The sequence below is a fragment of the Caretta caretta genome, chromosome 4 (genome assembly GCF_965140235.1).
Source record: "Caretta caretta isolate rCarCar2 chromosome 4, rCarCar1.hap1, whole genome shotgun sequence".
In the NCBI taxonomy this organism is placed as follows: Eukaryota; Metazoa; Chordata; order Testudines; family Cheloniidae; genus Caretta; species Caretta caretta.
Window position 1 is genome coordinate 19,272,212 of NC_134209.1, and position 27,569 is coordinate 19,299,780.

Here is a 27,569-nt window from a genome sequence, read left to right on the forward strand (position 1 = left end):
GGAAGTACGAGGTCAAGGGATTTACAAAAGGAAGTTGCATCACTAATGCAGTGGGTGGAAACCCATCTATTGTCTAACAGGGCCTTGCATATCAAGGGCACCACCAATATGAAGGTCAGCTGTCTGAAGAGAAGAAAAATTGATCAGGCAGAATAGTCTTCACTACAAGTCCTTCCAACTGATCATCAAAAATTTTGGGGTTCTGAAATGGATCTTTTTGCATTCAAGGCAAACTGGAAGGTTCACAATACTTTACAAGAAAAAGAAAGCCAGGAGCTCTAGGCATTAATTAGGTAAAAGTTAAAAAACTTAAAGCTTTTAATTTAACTTTTGTCTAATTAATGTTACTGCAGCATTCAGAGTATTTCCCGTACTTAACGTAGGGAACACCATAAATACTGTGTTGATGTTAATTTTCTTGCAATTAGTAATTGTAAAGATTGCTTTAATTAATATATATAATGTAAAAAAATAATTACAAAATTACTGGACAAGAGGAACTAAAGAGATGTAATATTTAGATGTTAGTATCCATTTTTCTAATTCTCGCTTAAAATATACTTCATTCTAATTAATTCACACATATTAAAAAAAGGCTAAAAGCTGGTAAACAAAACATAATAGAGGGCAAAATCACACACATCCAATGCATAAAAGAAATCTGGCCAGTACCGATGGTGAAAGAGACTCTCTTTTGACATGAGTTTGCAACTTCATACAAAAAGGTCAGTGCAATTTTGGCCAGCACGTACAAAGGTATTTTATCATACACTGCTAACAAATATTTTCTACCTTTTTCTATCAGGAACCTCACCTACAGATCTGAGCATCACATCACATTACCAGAAAGATAGACAAACTGAAGGTAGTTTGGACCAAAAAAAAACCAAAAAAACTCTCTGATAAGTTCTTGGAATGTACTCGGGGACAACTTGTTTCAGAAGGTGAAGGAGTTAATCAGGAAACAATCATTTTAGAGTTAATTCTAACAGGGATTAATTGGTTCTGATCTGATGATAGAAAGCAACCTGGGTGAAAGCAATCATAAAATGATAGACAGATTTCATGATTCTAAGGAAAGAAAGGAGAGAGAGCAGCAGAATAAGGACAATGGACTTCAAAAAGGCAGACTTTTACAAACTCAGAACTGGTAGGCAAGGTCCCATGCAGGGATAAAATCAGAAAGACTAAAGCACAAAACAAGTTACACCTAATAAGAGACACAAACGGCAATATTAAGAGGTTCTATAAATACATTAGGTGCAAGAGAAAGATGAAGGAAAGCATAGGTCGTCTACTTAGCAGGGAAGGAGAGCTAATGATGGATGACACCAAGAAGGCTGAAGTGTTTAGTGCTGATTTTGCTTCAGTATTCACTTAAAAGTTTGTAAAAAGAAAAGGAGTACTTGTGGCACCTTAGAGACTAACCAATTTATTTGAGCATGAGCTTTCGTGAGCCACAGCTCATTGTGACCAGATGTTTAACACAATTAATATTATCTAGGGAGAAGGAAGAAAGTCAAAATAGGAAAAAGACAGGTGAAAGAATATTTAGATAAGTTAGATGTATTCACATCAGCAGGGCCTGATGAAGTTCACCCTAGGATACTTAAGTAACTAGCTTACGCAATCTTGGAACATTTAACAATTATCTTTGACAACTTATGGAGAATGGGTGAGGTCCCATTGGATTGGAGAAGGGAAAACATAGTACCTATCTTTAAAAAGAGAAACAAAGAGGACCTGGGGAATTATAGACCAGTCAGCCTAACTTTGATACCTGGAAAAATAATGGAAAAAATTATTAATCAATTTGTAAGCACCTAAAGAATAATAGGGTCGTAAGTAATACACAACATGGATTTATCAAGAAAAAATCATGCCAAACCAAACTAGTTTCCTTCTTGGACATTGTTACTGGCCAACCAGATGGGGGAGAAGCAGCAGATTTGATATATCTTGATTTTACTAAGGCTTTACCTCGCAGGGGTGCATATCCATGGTCTCTTGAGACTGAAGGATGCCTACCGAAGTAAGGCTTTTGACACAGTCCCTCATGACATTCTCATAAGCAAACTAGGGAAATGTGGTCAGATGATTTACTATAAGGTGGTGCACAACTGATTGAAAGACCATAGTCAAAGAGTAGTTATCAACGGTTCTCTGTCTAACTGGGAGGATGTATCTAGTAGAGGTCCCACAGTGGTCTGTTTTGGGTCTGGTACTATCCATCATTTTTATGAATTACTTGGATAATAAAGTGGAGACTATGCTTATTAAATTTGCAAATGCCATCAAGCTAGGACAGGTTGCAAGTACTTTGAAGGACAGCATTAGAATTCAAAATGATCTTGACAAACAGGAGAAAGGATCTGAAATAAAGAGGATGAAATTCAACAAAGACACATGCCAAACACTACACTTCGGAAGGAAAAAATCAAATCTACAACTACAAAATGGGGAATAAGGCACTGCTGAAAAGGCTCTGGGAGTACAGTGGATCACAAATTGAATATAAGCCAACATTGTGATGCAACTGTAAAAAAAGCAAATATCTTTTGGGTGTTTTAACAGGATTGTCATATGGAGCACACTAGAAGTAACTGTCTCACTCTACTCAGCATTGGTGAGACCTCAGCTGGAGTACTGTGTCCAGTTCTGGACACCCTCAGAAAGATATGGACAAACCTGACAGACTCCAGAGCAAAGCAATAAAAATGATAAAAGTTTTAGAAAGCCTGACCTATGAGGAAACGTTAAAAAATTGGGTACATTTAGTCTTGAGAAAAGAAGACTGAGGGGTGACCTTGATAACAGTGTTCAAATACGTTATGGGCTTTTATAAAGGGGAGAGTGATCAATTGTTCTCCAAGTCCACTGAAGGTAGGACAAGTAGTAATCAGCTTAATCAGTAGCAAGGGAGATATAGGTTAGCTATTTAGAAAGGTTTTCCCAATATAAGCATAATTAAGTACACTAACAGGCTTCCAAGAGAGGTTTGGAATTCCCATCACTGGAGGTTTTAAGAACAGGTTAGACAAACACCTACCAGGGACTGTCCGGGTAGGTCCTGCCTCAGCCAGGGGGAGGGACAGCTCAGTAGTTTGAGCATTGGCCTGCTAAACCCAGGGTTGTGAGCTCAATCCTTGAGGGGGCCATTTAGGGATCGGTCCTGCTTTGAGCAGGAGGTTGGACTAGACGATCTCCTGAGGTCCCTTCCAAACCTGATATTCTATGATTCTATGACTGAACCAGATGACTTCTCAAGGTCCCTTACAGTCCTACATTTCTATGATTCGAAAAGCAAGAAAAATAATCAAGCAGCATGGATGACTGATCTATCTAGAAAGACTAAAAACTAAGATATACGGGCCAGACATTCAGAAGAGCTTAGCACAGTTTTTCAAAATTCCTTAGAACTCATGCAGGACACCGAAAGCAAGTAGCCAGATTCAAAAAAAAAACCTCAGGATCGAGCAGCTCCCATTGAGAGCAAATGCAGCTGAGTTCTTTCAAAAATCTGGCCCTACTTCTAGGTATGCAATACTTAAGGAAGGTGCGTCAACTATTTAAAAAACAAGGATGGAGAAAATTTAATGCAATCACAGACAATGCAATTAAACTAAGAAAAAATGTAGGCTGACATGCAAGGCAAAAATCCTTGACAGTGAGATGTATTCCATTACTTGTGACATTTAAAATCAGACTGGATGAATTAGAACAATAGACACAGAAAAATAATTCTGCACTGGAAGAAGGACCAGACTCAGCCTAACAGGTGGTTTCCTTCTCTTACCTTCATGATTCTGTATTGTAGGAGAATACAGATTTGGCAAAATCACTTTATTCCGCCCTTTAGGAATATAACATTAACATACTGAAGTACAGAATGAGTAGCTTCACTTTCTGAGGGTGTGTAGCAATCTCTTATGACATTATTTCTAGTTATATATGTTTTAAGGAGAATACTTAATGGCTATGGGGAGCAAATGAGAAAGAAACTGAGGGAAAAACAACTGAGACAGTTTGAGGCCACAGATGTCACTGATTATTGTTTTGGTTTTTAGTACATAAGTATGGTCTAATGAATATGACTCAAAAGAATTTATTACAAAAAATAAGTCCCGATATATACTCTGATAGTGCAGTGAATTAAAATTAAAGACAAGCAGAAATATATTTAGAAACAATACCTGAAGGTCTCATCATATAGTTCACACGCTCCCCTCGCCAATACTCCAAAGGCTTTAGTCGTATTCTTTTTGTCCGACGAACATTGGGTGTTTGGGATGGCATTACTAATGAACAGATTAAAAGAAAAAATAGTTCATATTGGATAAAATAAACCCAGATGTTATCAGTAGAAGTCCAACATGCTCTAATTAGTTACTCTGAATCATTACCCCTATTGAAGGTCCTAAAGTAAGCTGTCACTTCCCACAGCATAAGATACCTTACTAATTTTGTAGGGATTTGTTTTCAATTGTGCATATTTCAATCTGGTGACTGTAGCATAGTCTGAAATTTCACTAGCATGAGAGACTGTTGCTTTACAAAATGTGCACTCTTTTGCAAAATTATTGCATTGTTTAGCTTTCAACCAGGCCTTTTTTAAAAAAAATACAGCCAGCTTTCCGGGTAATATTCAAAATGCGGTCTAGTGACAAGCACACCAGGACTGGCAACATTTGAATAGTGTTCAACTACTGCTCTCACCATCAGGAGCTCAGAGATTATGACATTAATTAACATGCAACTATTTATTAGTCACGTTTTTATCAGAATAGTGTTTAACAGAATACCTGTATAAAACCAATAGCACTATGTATTAGGCTAATACAGAATATTCATCACATCCTTAACACTTAGGCTATAACACATTGCTTTTATGACTGCGCGAGAAAACAAGCGTTGTCAATCATATTTCACATGAGCACGTAGCACTGTAATACACAGATATTTTGCCCTATCTGTCCAACAATAGCCCCCATACTGGGTTTCCATTACATTTCATTCCATTTATCTCAGCAACCTCCTGAGGCATGTCACAAAATGGGTTCAAATAGTAAGAGCAATGAAGAGGCTATAATACATTAGAAGCAAAAGGAAGACCAAAGACAGAGTAGGTCCATTATTCAATGAGGAAGGAAAGACGACAGAAAATGCACCAATCGCCAAAGTGTTAAATGCCTTTTTTGTTGCAAAAAGGTAACAATGATCAGATGACTAACACAGTGAACATCAGCGTAAATTTGTAGGACCTGAGGCTAAAATAGGGAAAGAACAAGTTAAGACTGACTTAGACAAGTTAGTGTCTTCAAATCAGCAGGGCCTGACAAAAAACATCCTAGAATACTTAAGAAACGGGCTGAAGAGATCTCTGAGCCATTAGCAATTATCTTTGAAAACTCAGACAGGAGAGATCCTACAGAACTGGAAAAGGGCAAATATAGTACCTACCTATAAAAAGAGGAATAAGGACAACTAAGGGAATTATAGACCAGTCAGCTTAATTTTGGTACCCAGAAAGATAATGGAACAAATAAATGAGTTTGTAAGCATCTAGAAGAAACTAAGGAGATAAGTAACAGTCAGCGTGGACTACTATAAACCTTGAACTATACAAGAGGAATAAGAGCTCTCGCTGCATCCGAAAGCACCTCACGGAGCGGAAACATAAGGTATTGGTTAAAAGAAAAGAATAAATGGCCAAGGCTTAATTTAAAGAAAAGAGGGTAAGATCTTTAAAATATACAGAGAAGTTAGAGTTAGACAACACAATTTATAATATTTATAACAAAGTGGCAAATGTTAAATACCAAAATCCACATGTTTAAAATAATTTTTAAGACAAACAGAGTTTTAAACAATGAAATAAAAATGAGAGGGGCAAAATAAGAGAAAAATACTGATAATTAAACAATCAGTAATATTAGCATGGTGAGGCTAAAAAGAAAATTGTTGACTATAACCAAAAAAGAGAAAGCTCAGAATTTATTCAACATATTTTTATATTTAAGGCCAGAGTTTAAATTCATTTTAAAATTAGACACGGGTTAATTCTGTTTTTAAAAGATGGAACTAACAAGTCCTGCCAATCACCATCATGACCACTTCTGCTTATTGTATTCTATTCTACCACCCTTGGCATGTTTTTCATCTTAATGATATGCTCTTGGGGATTGCACCTTTCTATGTTTGCACAATGGGACCATAATCTGATTGGGATTATCACACTACCATAATATAAAAGAGAAAATTAACATTTTTTCCCCCACAAGTTTTGTGAGTCTTTATTGCACTTAATAATTTATTGCAAAATTGAAAGCCTAGTTGTATTTCATGCACTTACATAAAGGAACTTAAAAATAACCTTACCTAGTTTATGCTTTAGTGGTGTGTTTGAAAAAAATTCACTTGCATCGCCCTTCAAGGCTATAGATTTATCTGAAAAATGCAATATAAATCACCACAACAGGGATTACCATGATCACATGCTATGTTTTTCCACGGACTCTGGCCTCATTCGGCCTCATTCAACCTCATTACATTTACATATAATTAAAACCCAAAGATATTTCCAAAATGTAGGTAAAACCCAATTTCTGAAGGAAAAAGCAATATATACATAGGTTAGCGCATTCATGGATGATCCCAGTAGACTAAAGAACCTCTTGGTTCTTCTGAAACCTTTCATGATTCTGCATGCAATTTTAAATTACGATGAGTAGTGTTTTAAATACTTTAAATTAAATTTGCAATATTCTCATGTACATAAAAAAGGAACTCAAAGAAAATGCCACCTTTAAACCTTACCTGAAGATGAATCCTCCCACTCACATGCAATAGGCTCATCATTTTTTGAAGTAAATTTTACATAACGTTTCAGTACAGGCCCACTTAAAAAAAAAATAGCATCTGTGTGAAAATGTTAATTATGAACAATAAAAACATTACAAAACCAATAGTATCAAATTTCAAAGTTTTTTTTCCATAATGCATTAACAATTTCTCCTTCTGAATATGCCAAATATTTTTCAATATAATAAAAAAACATAACTGAGGGAAGAGGAAAAAAGGCTGTGGAAATGGATGTAGACATTCCATTGTACATTTGCAGCCTAGTATGGGGAAATGGGAACAAAACCACATCTGGTATTTAAAAATTAAATTTGTGACAATATTTGTAGAATTGGAGTGGCAGAACATCTGTACTTAAGGGGCTTGGAAGATAGAGGACATGGTATCTATATGCGCCCTGGAACACTGTAAGTAATGCAATGAACTTGGTAGACTGTTTTGCCCAAACAACAGAAATGCTTGACTGACAGACAGCTGGGACAGATTAGAAGCCCAGAGCAGCTGTAAAGAGAAAGTTTTGCACTTGCCCACAGGAGACTCCTAACCTAGAAACAATAGTCTCCACACAACCCTTTCTAGTTAAACAGATGCATAGCCCATTGAAACCACTGAGACACTACTCTGGAGTCTTACAGATAGATCCTTGATTTAGGGGAAGAAATTGAAGGGCAGTTGGGTCCATGCTCCCTCAGATATGGGTACAAAACTAGAGAGCAAGCGCAAACTGCCCATCAGACATGCTAGCTACCAGCAGAATGCGTGAGCTTGTGAGCCAGGGAGCACATCATTCAAGCGTGTGGATCCATGTAGACAATTATAGTGAGGAACCAGTTTACTCTAGTAAACAGTTCTATACTTAGCATTTATATGCCCTTTCTATTGGTAGATTTCAAAGCACATTACAAAGGTGTGTAAGTATTGCCCCCATTTTATTGCAAGGAAATGGAGGTACAAAGGTTAAGTGCTGTGTTTAAGGTCAGCAGCAGCTGGGAAAGGGTGGGATAGCCAAGCTTCCATGACCTCTCATTGCCCCCATTTATACCAGAAACAGGGAGACCCATCCAAGTCCCACCACCACATGGCTGCCAGCGGACAGGAGTTGAATCTGGAAATCCCCCAGCTCTTCTGGAAGCCTTAAAGCAGTCAGCTTCTCCCGATGTCAGAGCTGCATTTCTTCAAATCAGCACTTCATTCTTTGACTCCTTCACTTCCTGCAGACAGACTTTCAGTGGCATTTACTCCATCTCCATCACCATACTTCCTCTTCTCCTCCTCCTGACAGATACGAAGAACCTCTCCCCACTCCCTTCTCTATGCCAACACTCTTTGCTCCTCATCATTATGCCTCCTCAACTTTCCCTCCCTTCTCCATAATGTTCCACAGGTATCTATAAGTGCTTTAAAAAATGTTTTAAAAGGAGTAGGGAGGGGACAGAAAATAGAGACAATGGTTTAGAACTTGGACTAAGTTAAGCCCAGTCCTGAAACTTGATCCTCATTGGCCCAATAGCCTGCCTACCCAAAGTCCCAGTGAAGTCGGAGGAGTTCTCCACAGATCAAATTCCAACAACAGTGCTTCAGGGAGCAGTCATCATTGATACACTCGTCCTCCCTTCCTGCATATTGTTGGTTACACTACCTGCATTAGGGCAGTTAGGACTCAACAGTCTGTGCTGAATTATAACCAAAACACTCCACAGCAAGCTGAACATAAAATCTGCAACTCCACCCACTGAACTCTGAGACACTGGTGTGGCAAACCAGAAATTCTGCAGCAGCTTCATTTAAATTAAAATATTGAGTATCATTGAATTAAGATATTAAAATTAATAATCCCATCAGCAGATGAGTTCCTGTATTATTTATTTTTATATTAAATTCCCTGACTGGGGATGTATGCATATATACGATGCCTAGCACAATCCCAGTCTCAGTGGGACTCCTATTACTAATAATAATATACTCCTACATCAATAGTAATGCTACTGATACTACAATTAGTATTACTGATACTACTGTTAACAGCTATTTACCAAGCAAGATTTAAAAATCCCAATCTGATTTGGGATCAAGGCAACAAGTCTCAGGAAAAAAAGCAAAATCCTGGTGATGGCTCATTTATCCTATAGAGAAGGCTTTGCAGCGCTGCTACCGTCTCTTAGTGCTGAGAAATATTAAAATGAAAATTCGACACACAACAGAGGAGATTACCTGCTATGATTCTTGTTTTTCTCAGGCGCAGGAGAGACTCTAGAAGAGATGCAATTGTTAGTAATCTTACTGAAAGTAATTCTTTATAGTAAAGAGGGGCATATGGAAGGAGTTTTAGAAAAGTACTGATACAAAATAAGAGTACAGAAGTTAGTTTGGCAGAAGCAGAGACAGGCTTCGTCAGCTGTAATGACCAATCATAAATCGAGTACTAACTTCACTACAAGTAAATATTGTGCAAAAGTAAATGTTTGTTAAAAGTAATTGATCAAAGTAACAAGTTTCTTTTTTAAAATAATATCAGGAAGTCATAAGATTGCTTTTTCAAGCCCAAGGCTAAGGGGAATAGTTTGGTCACTTCTCTTGATGCTTGTCACTCATATTTTAGACATTATTCTTGGTACTTAGGACTAAGGTGAGTGGTAATTTTTGGACTGTAAAAATGACTATTAATGGAATTTACTTTTCATGGTCTCTTCTGTTTACTATATAAATTCACTCACCTTGAAAAATATCAGACTAACCAATTTGATTTGTTTACGAACAGTTTCCACACAGTTTAATTTGTGTCTATGTATTTCTAACATTTCCCTCCCCCATTATCTGGATGTCAGACTCGTAGAATGCTACAATTCTGGTTGGCTTAACTATATTATTCAACAAAAAACCCTATGCATAAGCAGTTTCCAAAGAACTATTTCTATCAGTCTTGGGTTTGGAGAATTTGGTATTTTACAGGTCTAGACATTTATATGATAAGAACAGTTACATTAGACAGAATAAAACATTTAGAAATCAAGAAAGAGGAAAAACTCTCTTGGATCAGGGCATAAGTCAAACACTAACTAATAGGGTTAGGAGGAAGCACCCCTTTATGAACAGGTTGTTCCATATTTGTTCACTATAGGGTTTCTTTCATCTTAGCACTGGGCACTGTGAGACAGGATACCGGGTTAGATAGGCCCACTGGTCCTATTTGGTATAAGGATTCCTAGATTCCTATGTTTTACAAAAGAATTTTACAAAAAAAAAGTGAGGTCCCAACTCAAGCTGATTGCATCCTTTAAATTGCAACTGATTACTTTTTTAAATTAACAGCCATGAATATAAATTCAAGTCCGAGTTTCCTCTTAAGGCTTTTCAGAAATTTTACTGAATTATTCTATACCTTGTAATAGTAAATATTCTAAATATATATCCCTTCAAAATTGATTTCACAGAAACGACTCGATATAAAATTCCCCCATGTGAACCTTTATACTGAATCTGGTACTGTAACATCATAAGAGGACTCTTCACAAGACAGAGCATTAGGTCCCTATTGCAAGAAAACCCTGGATTTGTCAGCCCATGTTTAGTAACAGCTTTTTAATAATGTCACTTAATTTACCTGCTTATTACTGACTTATGGAGTTATAAACTCTATTGTATATTTTAATTGCTTAATAATGCCTCAAACTTGGCAGAAAATGTTTTATGAACAATTAAGTTGCACTCAATCATTTAAAAAAGTACACAAAACCACTTACTGTGATTGGTGGACATTACTCTTTTTTTTATATTTTGTTTTCATAGACGCATTTGACATCTTGTGGTTCTGTTTTGCCATGTCCTGGCCAGAGGAACCCTTGCGATCTGTTGCATTCCCAGGTTCAGCATTTTCAGGGTTTGAATAACCAATCATATTTGTTCTTTGATTAATCTGAGCAGCTGTCCTCCGTAGAGATTTCGCTGATGCTCTTTTCCCCTCATCAGAGTCTTCTGTATTGCCTATGAAAATCTGTGAAGGTTTTTTAGATTTTGCAGGAGTTTTGATATGTACATTACCAGATGATTCTAGTGAATGTATGACGTTTTTAGGTTTGGGAGATTTACGGGACTTCTGTAATGCAGAAGTCGGTGATTCCTGTTGCAATGAAGGAGCAAACACTTTGTTTGACTTTAATATCTCTCTTTCATCCACCTCCTCTATGGGCTCACTTTCAGAACTCTCCTCTGAGATTTGTACCCTGGATTTTCTACTACTGGATTTAAGGGCAGATTTTCTAAGTTTGTTTCTTCGGTTTTCTACCAGTTTTTTAGATGATGCAACTTTTGAAAGTTTCTGTTTAGCAGTTTGTTTCTTGTGGGATGAATGTAGAGCAGTTTTTAAAATGGACTGGGGAGGTTTTGGAAAATTATGATCCTCTTTTGAAGACACAACCTTCTCTTGAGGCTCCTCAGTCATACTACAAGATCCAAAGGAATCTTCATTAGGTATTTCTGTTGGTTTAGGTTGTTCTGTATCAGAAGTATCTGGGTCTGATCTGGAAATTGAAAAAGTGAATTTTTTGGGCTGTATCTGTTTCAGGGCCGTGGACTTTTCCTTGTTTGGGGTTCTTGTGGATCTTTGTCTATCTGTATGTTTTTTACTTTCTTCTGCCAACATACAAAAATGCACACATTAATTTCCTTTTTTAACACCACAGGAATACCTTTATACATAAAACAATATTATATGATTATTAACTGAAATATCATGAACATAAATTTTTCTCTGGTGGGTGATTTTCACTTAAAGTTCTCAAAGCAGCACTATCTAGTGAATACTCTGTGTACAGTGGTAAATATTCAGTGTACAGTAACTCCTCACTTAATGTTCTCCCGCTTAACGTTGTTTCGAAGTTATGTCGCTGCTCCATTAGGGAACATGCTCATTTAAAGTTGTGCAATGCTCCCCTATAACGTCGTTTAGCTGCTTGCTCTGTCCACTGCTTGTAGGATTCTGTGGAAGAGCAGTAACTTTACAAGGGAGCATTACACAAGTTCCTCTTCTCCACCACCTCCCCCTCCCTCCCAGCGCTTCCCCCGCCACCAAACAGTTGTATGGCGGTGCTTAGGACTTTCTGGGAGGGAGGGAGGGAGGAAGTGGGGAAGGGCCATGTCTTCGCTCCTCCCTCTCCCTTCCAGAAAGTCCTAAGCGCTGCCAAACAGCTGTTTGGCGGCAGGGAAGCACTGGGAGGAAGGGGGAGGAGCGGGAACGTGGTGTGCTCCGGGGGAGGAGGTGGAGTGGGGACAGAAAGAGGTGGGCCTGGAGCAGAGCGGGGATGGGAAGAGGCAGGCCTGGAGCATCCCCCGGCAAAGTCGGCGCCTGTTCTTCTGGTGGGAAGCTGCTGCTGCACAAGGTGCTTCTTAGCGTCCTTGCCTGCCTCATTGTCTGCAGCGGGCTGTGCCTTTGTGGGGTACTCCAGGGGCACCTCCCAACCACAGTACAGTACACTACTGTACAGACTTTTGTCTGCCCCCAAAAAATTTCCTTGGAACCTGAGCCCCCACATTTACATTAAATCTTATGGGAAAATTGGATTCGTTAAACAGCATTTCACTTAAAGTTGCATTTTTCAGGAACATAACTATGTTAAGTGAGGAGTTACTGTACCACATTCCGTTCATCTACTGGGTGTTAATCCCTAATCTAGAAAGATTTGAAGCACCTTTTGTTCTCACACAGCTGCTTCCAAGTCAATTTTATACTCTTCCTGTTAAATAGCTCTCCCCCGCATTATTCCTCAAATGCTGATTCCCTGCAGACACACCACATATCTCTAGCTCCTTTCCACAAAGATGGGAGTGGAACACAGGTGGTACCACCTTCCTTGGTCCCCACGACAACAGCAAAGCAAGTAATCACTGCTACCTTCCCTGATATCTCCACATGTGGGCAAGGGGGAAATGAGTTACTGTTGCCTCCCTTACTGCCATATACACACACACACACACACACACACACCCACCCATACTTTCTCAGTTGATCCTTCCATCCCATTCAGGACTCTCCCAACCTGCTTATCAACTGCTGAATAACCAGACACACTCAGGAATAAGGGGACCAACAAAATATTTTCTTATATTCCCCATTCCCTGATTTAACATCCCCTGTAATCAATCAAAACATCCCCAAGGAGATCAGCTCCCAGGAGGAGTACCACCATTCTAAACCAAAGGAAAACGTCTTTGGTTGTTGACGGATTCAATTAAGAACAGGCAAATCAAGGGCAGAAGGATCTCCCATTAATAAGGAATGTGAAAGACTACTAGTTTTCTTTTATCGTAACAATTCAATTTTCAACATTTGCAAGTATAAAAATCCAAAGAGTCTTTACATCTTGATCTGTTTTTCTAAACATGACTTACCCATGTGAGGGCTGCTTTGCCTTACAGATTTAAGAGCATCTTTCTTTTTGTCAGATAAACCTAGATTTGTATCCGAAGCATTTTGTAACTCGTCTTGTATCCCTTCAGCAACGTCACATGTTTTCATTTTCGACTGTTCCATACGAGTCACTTTAACAGGTACTTCATTCTGTGCCTTCCTATCCTTACGTTTCTTGCTTTCTCGTACAACTGCCTTTTTCCTTTTGGAAGGCTGAGATTTTGGCACAGGCTTTGATAAGGCCTGTTTCTCTATTTTTTTGTTCTTTTGGGGAATTGAAAACCAGGATGTAAAAGAAAAACCATCCGATTCGTCAATTAAAAACTCACACTCATTTTCCGTTCCTAAATCTTTTATGGGAGAAGGTGGTGGTGGTATTGAGGCTGAATACCTAAGGATAAAAATACAAAAAAAGGGTTGTTTTTTCATGTAATTTGGTTCAGCAAATTTAGAAACAGTTTTGTAAACAAATGAGATAAAATATTAAAGGAGAAATGCTTAGAATGTTTTGGGTTATTTACCAACTATATAATATCTGGGGGAAAAAAATCACCAGTAATTTGAGCATTGTACTACTATGGACAGAATAACAATCCATATAGCAAAATAATTAAAAATGTAACTTGTTTTTCCTGGAACATTCTTCCATATTTTACACTTGTATGTACAAGATTTTAAGCATCAGTAAACATTTTCGGAAATTGTCTTATACCAACTGGGACTAATAGGCTTCTGTTTTTCATTCCAACTGAAAGGAAGATGATTTAATTCAATTTGAGCTTTCATCTCTGAGCAGCATTCAAATGCTTCAATTTAAAAACCCTCAGAGTTTAATCCTGCAAATCTAACAGTGACTTCACAACATCTGAGCACGTTACAAGGTACTGCTCAAACGACTTTCATTCATCATTCTATCCTGTTTTCTCCCTGCCACTTGACCAAAGGGGGACACAGCCACTTTTTTCCTATCTGTGGCCACCGGTTTGTACCTCATCATTAACTCAGACATTTTGGAGAGCCATAACACTGCTCCCACCTGACCCCCATCCCAGCTAACTTCCTCTCCCATTAAGTTAAACTCCCTAGAAAGCAATATTCTACCTCAGGCTAAGTACCATACACCCAACTTCCAGAGAGCTCAGCTCCACCATTGCTCTTAAAAGTCACTCCCACACAGCCTTGACCCAGCATAAATCCACCTCCACCCCACTCAGACACTACTGTTTTTGTATTGAATCCACAAAAAACTAGGAGTGATACACTACTTTGGCACATACAAGCAAGAACAATAAATGTCAAATCATAAAGCTACAAAATTGGTTAGGTTGGTTGGTTAGTTCTAATGCTATCACTTGGACAGCACAGAGGCCACTGAATGCGTTGTGCACCTCTATGATATCCTAACCTGAGCCAAATCTGGCATGTTACCATGTAAGATGCCAATGAGGAACAGATGTCTGTTGACACCCACCAGCCATCACGTTCTAGGTTTTCCCAGGGGTCTTTTTGTCCCAGCTTTCATTGGGACAAAGTTGAAGATTATTCTCAGGGAAGTCAGTAGGCAGATAACAATTCAACAGATTCAGAGCAGATAACAATACTACCTTAAAGAGCACTGGGCAACCGTTTGAGTGAGCGGAACCTGTTTAGTTAGAAAATGGATCTCTTCATTCGACTTGAATTCATACCCTTTGATGTTTTCGATCGTTCGGAGATGCTTATCTGAACTGTGTCCAACTTCTTTTCAATCTTGACAGGGAAGGACCATATTTCAGTAAGACAGGTCAGAATACGGACCACCAGCTTCGCCTCTCTACTTAAAAACACTATTCAGTTTGCAAAAGACATTCTTGATAAGGTGCCCCTTACTAACAATACTTTTGCAGTGCAGGTTTCAAGTTTTCTTGATACCACTCATGTTATCAGCAACAGAGCTGAGGTAGGTGAAATCACAGACTATATCAACTGGGTGTTCACCCACCAAGATGCTGGAGCCCGCAGTGTGTTTGAAACTGCTGACTACTAGAATCTTGGTTTTACCGCCAACTAATTTTCAGGCTGACATTTGCCACTGAGCTTTCCAAGGCTTTAAGTGCCTCAACTAGCTTGTCCGTTGATTTGATGACTAGTGCTATGTCGTTGACAAAATCAAGGTCAGTGAGGTTCTTGTCATCAAGGCATATGCCTAAAATGCATTTACTTAGTTTCTGGTCAAGCACAGAGCCTGTAACGGCACTGGAGAGTTCTGGGCAGCAATGTATCCCTATCAAATACCTGACCTAATGCAAAAGGTGTTTTTTTTCCTCATTTACAAGAATGCAGCTTGAGGAGTCATCTAGCAGATGGAACATTCTACAGAGCTTTTAAGAAAGGACTGCAAGTTTTCAAGTTCAGCCAAAGCAATACTTTGTCAACAGAGTCCAAGGTGACTTTAATATCCACAAACAGTGTGAATGAGGCACCTGGATTCTCATATCTTCACAATAAGATGGCACAGCATGAAGATTTGCTCCATCATGAAACTGCCAGGACTAAAGAAACAAAACAGAAACAAAATTTTTCCCCAGGACAGACAGAAGAGTAATGCCACAATAGTTACAATAGTCTCATTTGCTGCTTTTACATTTCCAAAGCAGTAAAATAATGCCTTTTTGCCTGTCGGATAGGACAGATTCTGTTCTCCAGATGATACTGAACAGCGTTTGAAGCCAGGACATTTTTAACAGTTCTGCAGGAATTCCAGGTCTCTGCCACCTTATTTCTCCTTAACCTTCTTTACATCTCTTTGGATTTCATTATTAGTGAATTTGCTAGGATCAAATTGTGCAGAATGCGTCAACTGAGCAGCAGCCTTCGTGTCATTTTAATAGGCAGCAGGTTTTTTAAAATAAAGTATTTCTTCACATAACACACAGTCAACTTGTGGAACTCCTTGCCAGAGGATGTTGTGAAGGCCAAGATTATAATATGGTTCAAAAAAGAACTAGGTAAGTTCATGGAGGATAGGTCCATCAATGGCTATGAGCAAGGATGGCACAAATCCAAAACCATGCTCTGAAGTGTCCCTAATCTCTGTTTGCCAGAAGCTGGGAATGGGCAACAGAGGATGAATCACTTGATGATTACCTGTTCTGTTCATTCCCTCTGAAGCACCTGGCATTGGCTACTGTCGGAAGACAGGATTCGGGGCTGGATGGACCATTGGTCTGACCCAGTATGGCCGTTCTTATGTTCTTCTGTCAGGGTCCAAAGAAATTGTGGGTGCATTTAGCAGCTAGCTGAAATGTCACACACTCTGCCTCTGTACTGATTAGCTGACAAGAACTGGAGTTGACCTCACTAAGTGAATGACCCTTTTTGTCAGCGAGGTCACTCAAGCATTTAAACACAGAGACAATGTTGCTCCTGGTAGCTTTCTCCAGTGCGATGGCTTTGGCTTCCATAAAAGTTTTGCAGTTAGCATGTATTGCTGCCTTTTTTTTTTTTTTTTTTTTTAAAAGTGCCACTTCGCTTACAATACATAACCATATCATCTCTCAAATGACCCGTGTGACACTGGTCAATGATGGTGTGACGTTATTGACATAATCTGGGACCATACAGATCATTGTTGCAACCAAGGTCCTGTAGCAGCACCAAATCTTCTATAAAGTGGGTCAAATAAGGTGTCTAAGACAAGATTACGGTTTGCTGGTTATGATTATGCTGTCTATATGTGTGTATCATTTTTGTCTTTAAAGTTATGAATATTGGCTCTATACTGTCTGTATTTCAAACTTATGCTGTGCTTCTGGGTGACACCCCAAACAAGTTGGTGTCAGCTCTGCCTAGCCTGCGTGATGGCCATTAAGGACCATCAGCTATACAACGGACCCATTCAGAGAAGGCAGATACACCTTGCGACTCAGCAAAGTATGCAGGGACTTCCCCATGTGACTCCAAACTTCATTTTGCTGTAATTTTCCACAGTAAGAACAAAGAGGTGTTCTTACACCTGGAAAAAACTATAAAAGGCTGATGCCTCATCTCCATCTTGTCTTCAATCCTGCTTCTTGCCTGTGGAAGGACTTTGCTACAACTGGAAACTCTAAATAAAGGACTGATGACCCATCCCAGCAGTGGATGTACTCCAGAGACTTGATTTGAACCTGCAGTTTATTCCATCACTGCTACAAGCCTGAACCAAGAACTTTGCCATTACTGTAAGTAATTGATTCCATTTAACCAATTCTAGCTCTCATCTATATCTTTTTCCTTTTATGAATAAACCTTCAGATTTTGATTCTAAAGGATTGGCAACAGCGTGATTTGTGGGTAAAATCTGATTGACCTGGGTCTGGGGGCTTGGTCCTTCGGGATCAAAAGAAACTTTTTCTTTTACTGGGATATTGGTTTTCATAACCATTTGTCCCCATAATGAGTGGCACTGGTGGTGATACTGGGAAACTGGAGTATCTAGGGGAATTGCTTGTGTGACTTGTGGTTAGCCAGAGGGGTAAAACCAAAGTCTTCTCTGTCTGGCTGGTTTGGTTTGCCTTGGTGTGCACAGAAACCCCATCCTTGGGCTGTAACTGCCCTGCTTTAAGCAATTTGTCCTGAATTGGCACACTCAGTAGGGTCCCACCAGAACCAGCATCGTTACAGATGGTTAAAGTATAACAGACCTAGGGCTTGCTGGCTCTTTTTCTGAGACCAATGACAGTCACAGTGACATCAATTCAGCATCAGTATTCTCTGCCACAGTCTCAAACCTGTTCAAGATTTCAACTGCACAGCAGTTTCAAATGCTACCGATTTTTATGTTAGATAACTCAAATTTTGGTAACCCAAGAATCATAGATGGAAATAAATGTACAAAACAATTACTAAAATCAAGTATCAGAGGGGTAGCCATGTTAGTCTGGATCGGTAAAAGCAACAAAGTCCTGTGGCACCTTATAGACTAACAGAGGTATTGGAGCATAAGCTTTCGTGGGTGAATACCCACTTCGTCGCATGCATGTAGTGGAAATTTCCAGAGGCAGGTATAAATATGCAAGCAAGAATCAGGCTAGGGATAACGAGGTTAGTTCAATCAGGGAGAATGAGGCCCTCTTCTAGCAGTTGAGGTGTGAACACCAAGGAAGGAGAAACTCCTTTTGTCCTTGTCAGCAGTTTCTTGTTGAAGTCTGGTCCTGAAGTTATTTTGCTGCAGGATGGCTACCTTTAAATCTGCTATTGTGTGTCCAGGGAGGGTGAAGTCTTCTCCTACAGGTTTTTGTATATTGCCATTCCTAATATCTGATTTGTGTCCATTTATCCTTTTACGTAGGGACTGTCCAGTTTGGCCGATGTACATAGCAGACGGGCATCGCTGGCACATGATGGCGTAGATTACATTGGTGGACGTGCAGGTGAATGAACCAGTGATGGAGTGGTTGATCTGGTTAGGTCCTGTGATGGTGTTGCTGGTGTAGATATGTGCACAGAGTTGGCATCGAGGTTTGTTGCATGGATTGGTTCCTGAGCTAGAGTTACTATGGTGCGGTGTGTAGTTGCTGGTGAGAATATAATTCGGGTTGGCGGGCTGTCTGTGGGCTAAGACTGGCCTGCCTCCCAAGGCCTGTGAAAGTGATGGATCGTTGCCCAGGTTTCCTTCCCATGGGTCCAGCTGATGAAGATGTCATCAATGTAGCATAGGTAGAGAAGGGGTGTAAAGTGGACAAGAGCTGTGGAAGCATTGTTCCAGGTCAGCCATAAAAATGTTGACATATTGTGGGGTCATGCGGGTGCCCATAGCGGTGCCACTGGTCTGGAAGTATATATTGTCACCAAATTTGAAATAATTGTGTGAGGATAAAGTCACAGAGCTCAGTAACCAGTTGTGCTGTGGCATCAGGGATACTGTTCCCGACAGCTTGTATTCCATCTGTGTGTGGGATGTTTGTGTACAGAGCCTCTACATCCATAGTGGCTAGGATGGTGTTTTCTGGAAGATCACCAATGCATTGTAGTTTTCTCAGGAAATCAGTGGTGTCACGGAGATAGCTAGAAGTGCTGGTGGTGTAGGGTCTGAGTAGAGAGTCCACATATCCGGACAGTCCTTCAGTGAGAGTGCCAATGCGCGAGATGACGGAGCATCCAGGATTTCCAGGTTTGTGGATCTTGGGTAGTAGACAGAATAACCCCGGTCGGGGCTCTAAGGGTATGTTGGTTTGTTCCTGTGTTAGTGTAGGGAGTGTCCTGAGTAGATGGTGCAGTTTCTTAGTGTATTCCTCAGTGGGATCTGAGGAAAGTGGTCTGTAGAATTTGGTATTGGAGAGTTGTCTGACAGCCTCCTTTTGGTAGTCAGACCTCTTCATGATGACAACAGCACCTCCTTTATCAGCCTCTTTGATTATAAAGTCAGGGTTGTTTCTGAGGCTGTGGATGGCATTGCGTTCTGCACGACTTAGGTTATGAGGCAAGTGAGGTTGTTTTTCCACAATTTCTGCCTGTGCACGTCGGCGGAAGCATTCTATGTCATTTTAACCCTCAGGAGGAGTCTATGTGTAATGTCAGAATTACGACTTAGATTCATAGCTTCGGAGGCCAAAAAGGACAACTTTGATTTAGTTTGGGAGGTCATGTTCAGCTGATTAGCTATCATTACCCCCAAATCTTTTCCAGAATCACTGATGAATGATGAACAGAGTCCTACATCCTGTAAGTATGGCCTACATAAGTTCTTTGTTCCTAAATGTACATATTTACATTTAGCCACATCAAAACACATATTGTTTGCTTGCACCCTGCTTACGAACAGATCTGGATCGCTCTCTCTCAAAGACCTGTCCTCTTCATTATTTATCACTCCCCCAATCTGTGTCATCTCAAACTTTATCAGTAATGATTTTATGTTTTCTCCAGGTCATTAATAAAGATGTAAAACAACATAGGACTAAAGATGGAAACACACCTGTTCAGTGATGATTCCCTATTTACAAATACATTTTGTGACCTATCAGCTAGATACCTTTTAATACATTTAATGGGTGCCATGTTAATTTTATATTGTCCTAGTTTTTTAATCAAAGTGCCATGCGGTACTAAATCAAACACTTCACTGAAGTCCAAGTATATTACATCAACACAGTTACCTTTATCAACGAAACTTGTAATCTCATGAAAAAAGATATCAAGTTAGTTTGATGAGATCTATTTTCCATAAGCACATGTTGATTGGAATTAATTACATTACCCTCCTTTTACTCTTTATTAATCAAGTCCCGTATCAGCTGCTCCATTATCTTTCCCAGGATCAATGGCAGACTGACAGATCTATCATAACCCAGGTCATCCTATTTGCCCTTTTTTAAATGTTGGCACAATAGCTTTCTTCCAGTCTTCTGGAACTTGCCAGTGCTCCAAGAATTACTGAAAAATCAGCATTAATGGTCCAGTAATCCCCTCAGTCAGCTTTTAAAACTCTTGGATGAAAGTTATCTGGACCTGCTGATTTAAAAATGCGTCTAACTTTAGTAGCTGCTGTTTAACACTCTTCTGAGATACTAATGGAATGGAAAGAGTGTTATTTATGGAGAGCAACTGCTTTTTCCCAAATACAGCACAGAAATATTTAACACTTCTGCCTTTTTTGCATTACTGTTGATAATTCTACCATTTCCATCTAGTAATGGACCAATACCATTGTTTGGACTCTTTGTTCCCAATATACTTAAACTCCTTCTTATTGTCCCTAACTCCACTGGCCATAGATTTCTGCTTTGTGCCCCTTTGCTCCCCTTATCAATTTTATACCATTCCTACCTTCTGATTTATATTCACTACTATCAACTTCCCCTTCCTTCCATTTGTTATATATCACACTTTTTATAGCTGCCTTCACTTCCCCTCTAAATGTTGTCCATTTTTAAACCACTATGGCCTTTTTCCTCAATTGTGGCTTTTGGGGCACTTTAAAAACACTAACTGCCATTATTTCCAATGATCATTTTTCTGATTATTTTTAGTAATCAGATGGACTGCTCTAATACATCATTCAGTATTAGATAAATTTGTTGCTACAATATTTGAGATTGTGTTGATTACTTGCTAACAATTAAGTTTTACTTCAATGCACCTTTTTTCAACAGTTCCTGTTGTCACAGCCCCTAAGAATGCTGAAGAAAGCGACTTCTTTTCCTGTTCAGAAGGTCCAGTAACACATTTTGCTCTTTCCACTGGAACTATCTGCTCTTCTGTCCTTGCCTGAGGACCTTCTGACCTTCGAACTTCTGTCTGTCTCCTCATCACTGCTAGAGTTGCTTTTTCATCAAGACTTAATCTATATGTAAAAAAAATAGTATTTAGATCTGATACTGTTAATCTCTAAATGTACTTTAAGTTTCTTCCTGGATCCTCCTCAGTTTACATGATGTTTCTTTAAAAAGTTATGAAAATATATTGTGCTAAGAGCAAACATTCTGTCAAGCAACTTAAAATATAGTTTTGCAGGTGACTATTTTAGCAGCTCTACATTTCTATTTCTGTGACACTGTGATGTAGAGTCTAACATTAACTTCTTCTACCATGTCTGATAACTTGAAGTGGGTTTGCAAAAACAAATTTGGAAGGAACCAGGGCTATCCAATACGCACACAAGTCTCATTTGAATCACTACCTCTTGACTTAAATTTTACTGTGAGCACTGAAGATTGCTATACAGTAGAATTTTCAAACATTTCTTCTGTAGATTTAGCAAACGAAGCAACTTACAGGTGTACAGATGTTTCTGCTTCCTCAACAAGGAGAACAGGTGATCCAATGACCTCATAATTATCCTCATCAGTATCAAAGATGCCAGCAGGGCTTTGGCTTGATCTTTCAACATCTTTTAATATACTACTTGCTTTCTTGTTAGAACCAACAGGATTACCGGCATCAAAAAGATCATCTTCACTTGAGCTTGTACCTTCTTTTAAAACACACCCCTCTTTTTTGTTAGAGCCAACTATGTTCTCAAGTGCTATAGCTTTCTGATGTTCTTCAGCTGATTGTCCTGTTATAGATATTAAACAGCATTAGTGTTTTCACCTCAAAAAACAGTATAAAAATTCCAAGAAATAATTACCCCCAAAATTTAACAATTAAATGATAGCAGCACCAACCTGAACAGCTGATTGATTTTACTGGTGATGCATCTACAGAGGATGTAGACTTAAACGTCTTCTTCACAGAGTTAAATAAACCTGAATTTAACTGTAATGTTTGACAGTGAACAGCAGGAGAGGTAGAAAAGAAAAAAGTTTGTTATGATACAGCAATAGTAAAAATATTAACAAATATAAATCCTCACATTACATACCTATTTTCTGATCATAATCTTATTTAAAAGCAGATTCTCATCACAATTTAATACTTACATTTCCAGTCCTTTAAAAATGCCAGTAAAATGATAAAACATTCAAGTAATTAAACCACTTCAAGCCTCTCACCACGGTTCAATTCTTAGTTCTATAAGATGCTGAGCAAGTTATTTATCCTCTGCATGCATGTAGGCCGATGTAAGTAATGGATTTAAATCACTTTTTTAAAAAAATCACTCACATGAATCACATTGAGGCTTTGTAAAAACTAATTTGAAAATCTGTGCTATTGAAACTTTAGTTTAATATTATAATAATATTAATAATAAACTAAATTATAAATGCTGAGGAAGAGAGGTGTTAATACCACTGCGGATGGAGAATCTTTTGATTTTTACAAAACTGCTATAACCAATTCAAAATACTGAAAATTAAGGCCCTGACCCTGCAAATTCTTAAGCAGGTTTGTAACTTTACTTGAATCATTCCATTGACTTCAGTGGAACTAATCAGGTGTGCAAAATTAGACAATATGCATAAATGATTGCAAAATCAGAAATTAAAATTAGATTGTTTTTAATAAAAAAATTAAGTGCCATAAAATCTTTGTTGGTTTAAAACAAAACTGCTTCACAATGAAAATACAATACATTAAATAAATTTCAATACATTAACAAAGTTATTGTGAACTTTTTAAAATACAGGCCAAAATTTTTAAAAATTGGAGTCTAAAGTTAAGTTCCTAAGGGTGGGATTTTTCAAAAGCACCTGGGTACCTTAAAAGCAAAAGTCCCAATGACTTCAAAATACAAATCATGATGGACTGTTACTGCCTGGTCAAAGCATTTCAGTTTTATTGATTTGTGGAAGTTAAATGTATCAGAAGGTGTTATTGGGTGCAAATATAGCACGGGCCATTCGCTTATCAATTTTTTTCTTGAGTTTGTATTATTCTCACAGTCAAAATGTTAAGTGGAACTGACTTGTCTTTTTCAGCATAGATAAGCTTGTTAAGTATGAAATTTCTTAGTACAAAAAAAAACCCGTATAAAATTTGAAACTCCCCTAAGGAGCAAGAAGCTAATTAAAGTGTAACATCTACTTTAGTAATTTAGTAAGTCTATAAAAAGGGAAGTGCTAACATATAAATAAAATGTCTTAAATTTGAAAAAATGTAATTAAAGATCATGATTTAAACAAAATTTTATCACTGAGTTTTTTTAAAGTCATGATTACCACCAACCCTGCTATGCACCCCAGGTCTTCAGGAGTAAAATAAGGGATACCTCCTGTCACAGTTTCTTCCCCACTCTGAACTCTGGGGTACAGATGTGGGGACCCGCATGAAAGACCCCCTAAGCTTATTTCTACCAGCTTAGGTTAAAAACTTCCCCAAGGCACAAAATCTTTGCCCTTGGACTAGGGTATGCTGCCACCACCAAGCGCTTTAACAAAGAACCAGGGAAAAGGACCACTTGGAGTTCCTGTTCCCCCAGCTATCCCCCCCCCCCCCCCCCCAGCCCTTACACCCCCTTTCCTGGGGAGGCTTGAGAATCAACAAGTTGAGCACAGACCAGCTTGGGTTTCTTAGGACCCTAAAAACCCAATCAGATTCTTAAAAAAACAGAACTTTATTAGAAGACCAAAACGAAGATAAAAGAAACACTCTAAGATTAGAATGGAAGATAATCTCACAGACAGTCAGATTCAAAACATAGAGAATCCCTCTAAGCAAAATCTTAAATTACAAAAAGACACAAAAACAGGAATACACATTCCCTACAGCACAGCAAATTTACAAGCCAAACCCAAGAAAACCTAATGCATTTTCTAGCTAGATTACTTACTAACTTTACAGGAGTTGGAGGGCTTGCATCCTTGATCTGTTCCCGGCAAAGCTATCACACAGACAAAAGCCTTTCCTCCCCTCCAGATTTGAAAGTATCTTGTCCCCTCATTGGTCATTTTGGGTCAGGTGCCAGCAAGGTTACCTTAGCTTCTTAACCCTTTACAGGTGAAAGGATTTTGCCTCTGGCCAGGAGGGATTTTATAGCACTGTACACAGAAAGGTGGCTACCCTTCTCTTTATATTTATGACACCTCCTTAATCAGTGGTGTTGTGAGGATAAACTGATAAATAAAGCAACTGGATAGGATGCTGATAGGGGCCATATAAACATCTTAGCAGACCACACACATACAGAAGCACTTGTTCTGATAAATATAGGACCCCTACAATGAGCTGTCTCCGTTGAAAACCTGAAATACGCACAATATTGGTAAAACGATGGGTATGCCTACACTGGAATAAAAAAACCCAGGGCACTGAGTCTCACAGTCAGGTCAATTGACTTAGGCTTGCGATGCTTGGGCTGCAGGGCTAAAATCTGCAGTGTAGACATTCAGGCTCAGGCTAGAGCCCAGGCTCCGAGACCCACCCTCCTCGCAGGGTTTCAGAGCCTAGACTTGAGCCTGAACATCTAGACTGCAATTTTATTGCCTACAGACCAAGCTCCATGAGCCCGTGTCACCTGATGCGAGCTAGCTGAGGGACTTTTATTGCAGTATAGACGTACCCCAAGAGACTGCAGCTTGACCTCTTTGGTAGCAGAGACTACTCAGACAGGTGCAATCACAGGGCCAAGACTTTGTTTCTACGAAGCCAGCTAGAAAGTGAACTACTCTACCTCTTACAAACAACTGAAGATTATGAGCTAACAAGCGCCTTTTATACAAGCATCATCCTTCAATGGCTCAATTATACTACTTCCATTTGGTTGCTGGGAAGAACACAAAGAAAGATCTAATAAACACAATTGTATTCTTTTGCATTAGGGTGCAAGCTAGCCCTACCAACCAGCAGTGGGTAACCAAGGAATCATTCATTGCTTTTTCCAGCAGTGGGAGTTTAATTGTAAAAAGTTTAGTGGGACCAACGGCTGAAGCTGGAAGGGTGACAAGAGAAGCAGAAGTTCAAGGGAAGTCTGAACCTGAGAGACTACTAGAGAAAGTTATCAGGAATGAAAGCTGGGTAAACTATTATGAGAAAAAGGATGGAGCAGGGAGATAGAGAATATGCCCAAATTGTTTTACGATGACAACTGAGGGAAATAATGTTATCAACCATTACAGCAGAGCAGCGGTTCTCAAACTGTGGGTTGGGACCCCCTTTGAATGTGGTCGCCAGGGCTAGCTTAGACTTGCTGGGGCCCGGGGTTGAATCCCGAGCCCTACTGCCCAGGGGCAAAGCCAAAGCCCTCGGGCTTTGCCGTCCCCCACCCCACACACACACCCAGGGCAGTAGAGCTTGGGCTGGCTTAGGCTTCGGTCCCCCCTCCTGGAGTCATGTAGTAATTTTTGTTGTCAGAAGAGGGTCACGGTGCAATGAAGTTTGAGAACCCCTGCAATAGAGAGCTAAAATATGCCACAAATGTAAAGAAAATGTACAGACTGTATACATCAAGAGGTGCATGTATAAAACTGTCCAATGTGGAACAAATACACACTGAAGGGAAACTGTTCCCCACACCAAACAGTTACATTGTTAATATAACTAACTTACCTCTTTGCTCAGTAATAAATCCTCCTTTTGCTTAGAAATGACAGGGGTTGAGCAATGTGTTATGCTTGGAGAATTTATTGAAGAATCACTAACACAATCTAAAAAGAAAAAACTAAATGTAACAAGATGAATGGAATAGTACATAGCTTGCATGTTTTAAAAAATATGATTTACTCAGAATTTGAGAGGAAAAAAATCCAGTCAACAAGGAAAGATATAGTTTATGTAACAGGTTATAGTGCAGTTTCCATGTATTTTTAGAAAGATCATTGCATTTTTTTGCATTACGCTATAAACATGCTACATGAAAAATCAAACCGCTTATACAACTACTCCTTTTCCACTACGTGAGATTAAGGAGAGTGTTACAACTCGCTCATAAAAAGATAAATCAAAGATAAAAATTACAGACAAAAGTTAGAAGCTTACTTTCAAAACAATCTCGTATAATTTTCAGTACATTTTGGCCTGGCTGTACATTAATCTGTTGTTTTCTAGAGGGAAGAAGGAAAAAAATACATTGAAAGAATCATTTGCAGTAAAAAGTTACCCACTTAAAATTTGCACGTAGCCTGTTTATCTCAGCATATGCAGCAGCAAGCACTATGCTCAACATTACATAATGGTTGACAGTGTCATTGCTATTTCCATTAGTTCATAACTTCCTATAAACTTTTCATTTACCATGCTTAACCTTCTGTATGGAGTGTTTTGGTTGGCTTTTTGTCTTGGGTTGTTTTTTTTTTAAATTCAATGGAAAACAGCTCAACCAATGTTGAGTGCGAGGGGAGTGAAGGAATGTCTTCTGCCCATAGAACAAAATTTACAACTTTTTTCCTAAACTGCCATACAGGTAAAACAGTTTGAAAATGAGAGGTGAAATCTGGCATGAGAGCAGCCCTCATTGGGTATCACTACCTAGAGGATAGGAACAAACTGTTTTTTTCAAATGAATATGTCACAAGTTTTTAAAAATCAGATATTAGGCAAGTAGGGTAGATTTTTTCACTAAGCTAATAAAGTGTGCACCTAAAAGCGGACTCCCAGCATATGCATGTGGGACTTAAATGCATAGTACAATAACAAAATGTATTACTGAGAATTGGCAGGGACAACTACAAAGAGGGAAATGGCTCCTGCTGAAACTAAAGTGTGAAGGGGCTGAATAAGGTCCCCAGTGGAACTTGCAGTGGAGGAATAGATTGAGGAACAACTCCTGAAGACTGTTAAGGTGCACAAAGGCCAATGAAGCATACCTGAAAATTCTGAAAGGGGCTTTACCCAGTAGACTAGCTATGGTGAGAGCAAGAGAGGGGTTCCTACTGCCTACAGTGCATTAGACAGGTCATTTCTGTGGTGCCTAGCCAAATATTTCCAGTTGTGAAACTGAAAAAGCTAGGTTGGAAACACTCTAGTT

At 39.0% G+C, this 27,569-nt stretch overlaps 1 protein-coding gene across 5 annotated transcripts in view; it reads right to left on the bottom strand.

Annotated features, from left to right (window-relative positions):
• Positions 1 to 27,569, bottom strand: part of CENPC (centromere protein C) — a 68,835-nt gene that overhangs the window by 32,952 nt on the left and 8,314 nt on the right. For 3 of the 5 annotated variants that reach the window (XR_012668006.1, XM_048847069.2, XM_048847072.2), the window contains 11 exons: positions 26,582 to 26,646; positions 26,153 to 26,250; positions 22,393 to 22,483; positions 22,001 to 22,283; positions 21,366 to 21,569; positions 13,246 to 13,655; positions 10,602 to 11,490; positions 9,073 to 9,111; positions 6,817 to 6,899; positions 6,379 to 6,447; positions 4,194 to 4,298 (listed from right to left, as the gene is read on the bottom strand). Coding sequence is in view for 4 of the 5 variants with exons in the window: in XM_048847069.2 (XP_048703026.2) it covers positions 4,194 to 4,298; positions 6,379 to 6,447; positions 6,817 to 6,899; positions 9,073 to 9,111; positions 10,602 to 11,490; positions 13,246 to 13,655; positions 21,366 to 21,569; positions 22,001 to 22,283; positions 22,393 to 22,483; positions 26,153 to 26,250; positions 26,582 to 26,646 (2,336 nt within the window). In the remaining variant the exon portion in view is untranslated. Of the gene's footprint in view, positions 1 to 4,193; positions 4,299 to 6,378; positions 6,448 to 6,816; positions 6,900 to 6,988; positions 8,073 to 9,072; positions 9,112 to 10,601; positions 11,491 to 13,245; positions 13,656 to 21,365; positions 21,570 to 22,000; positions 22,284 to 22,392; positions 22,484 to 26,152; positions 26,251 to 26,581; positions 26,647 to 27,569 lie in introns of those variants that run through there. The other 2 variants (XM_075127426.1, XM_075127427.1) reach the window with 2 other exon arrangements.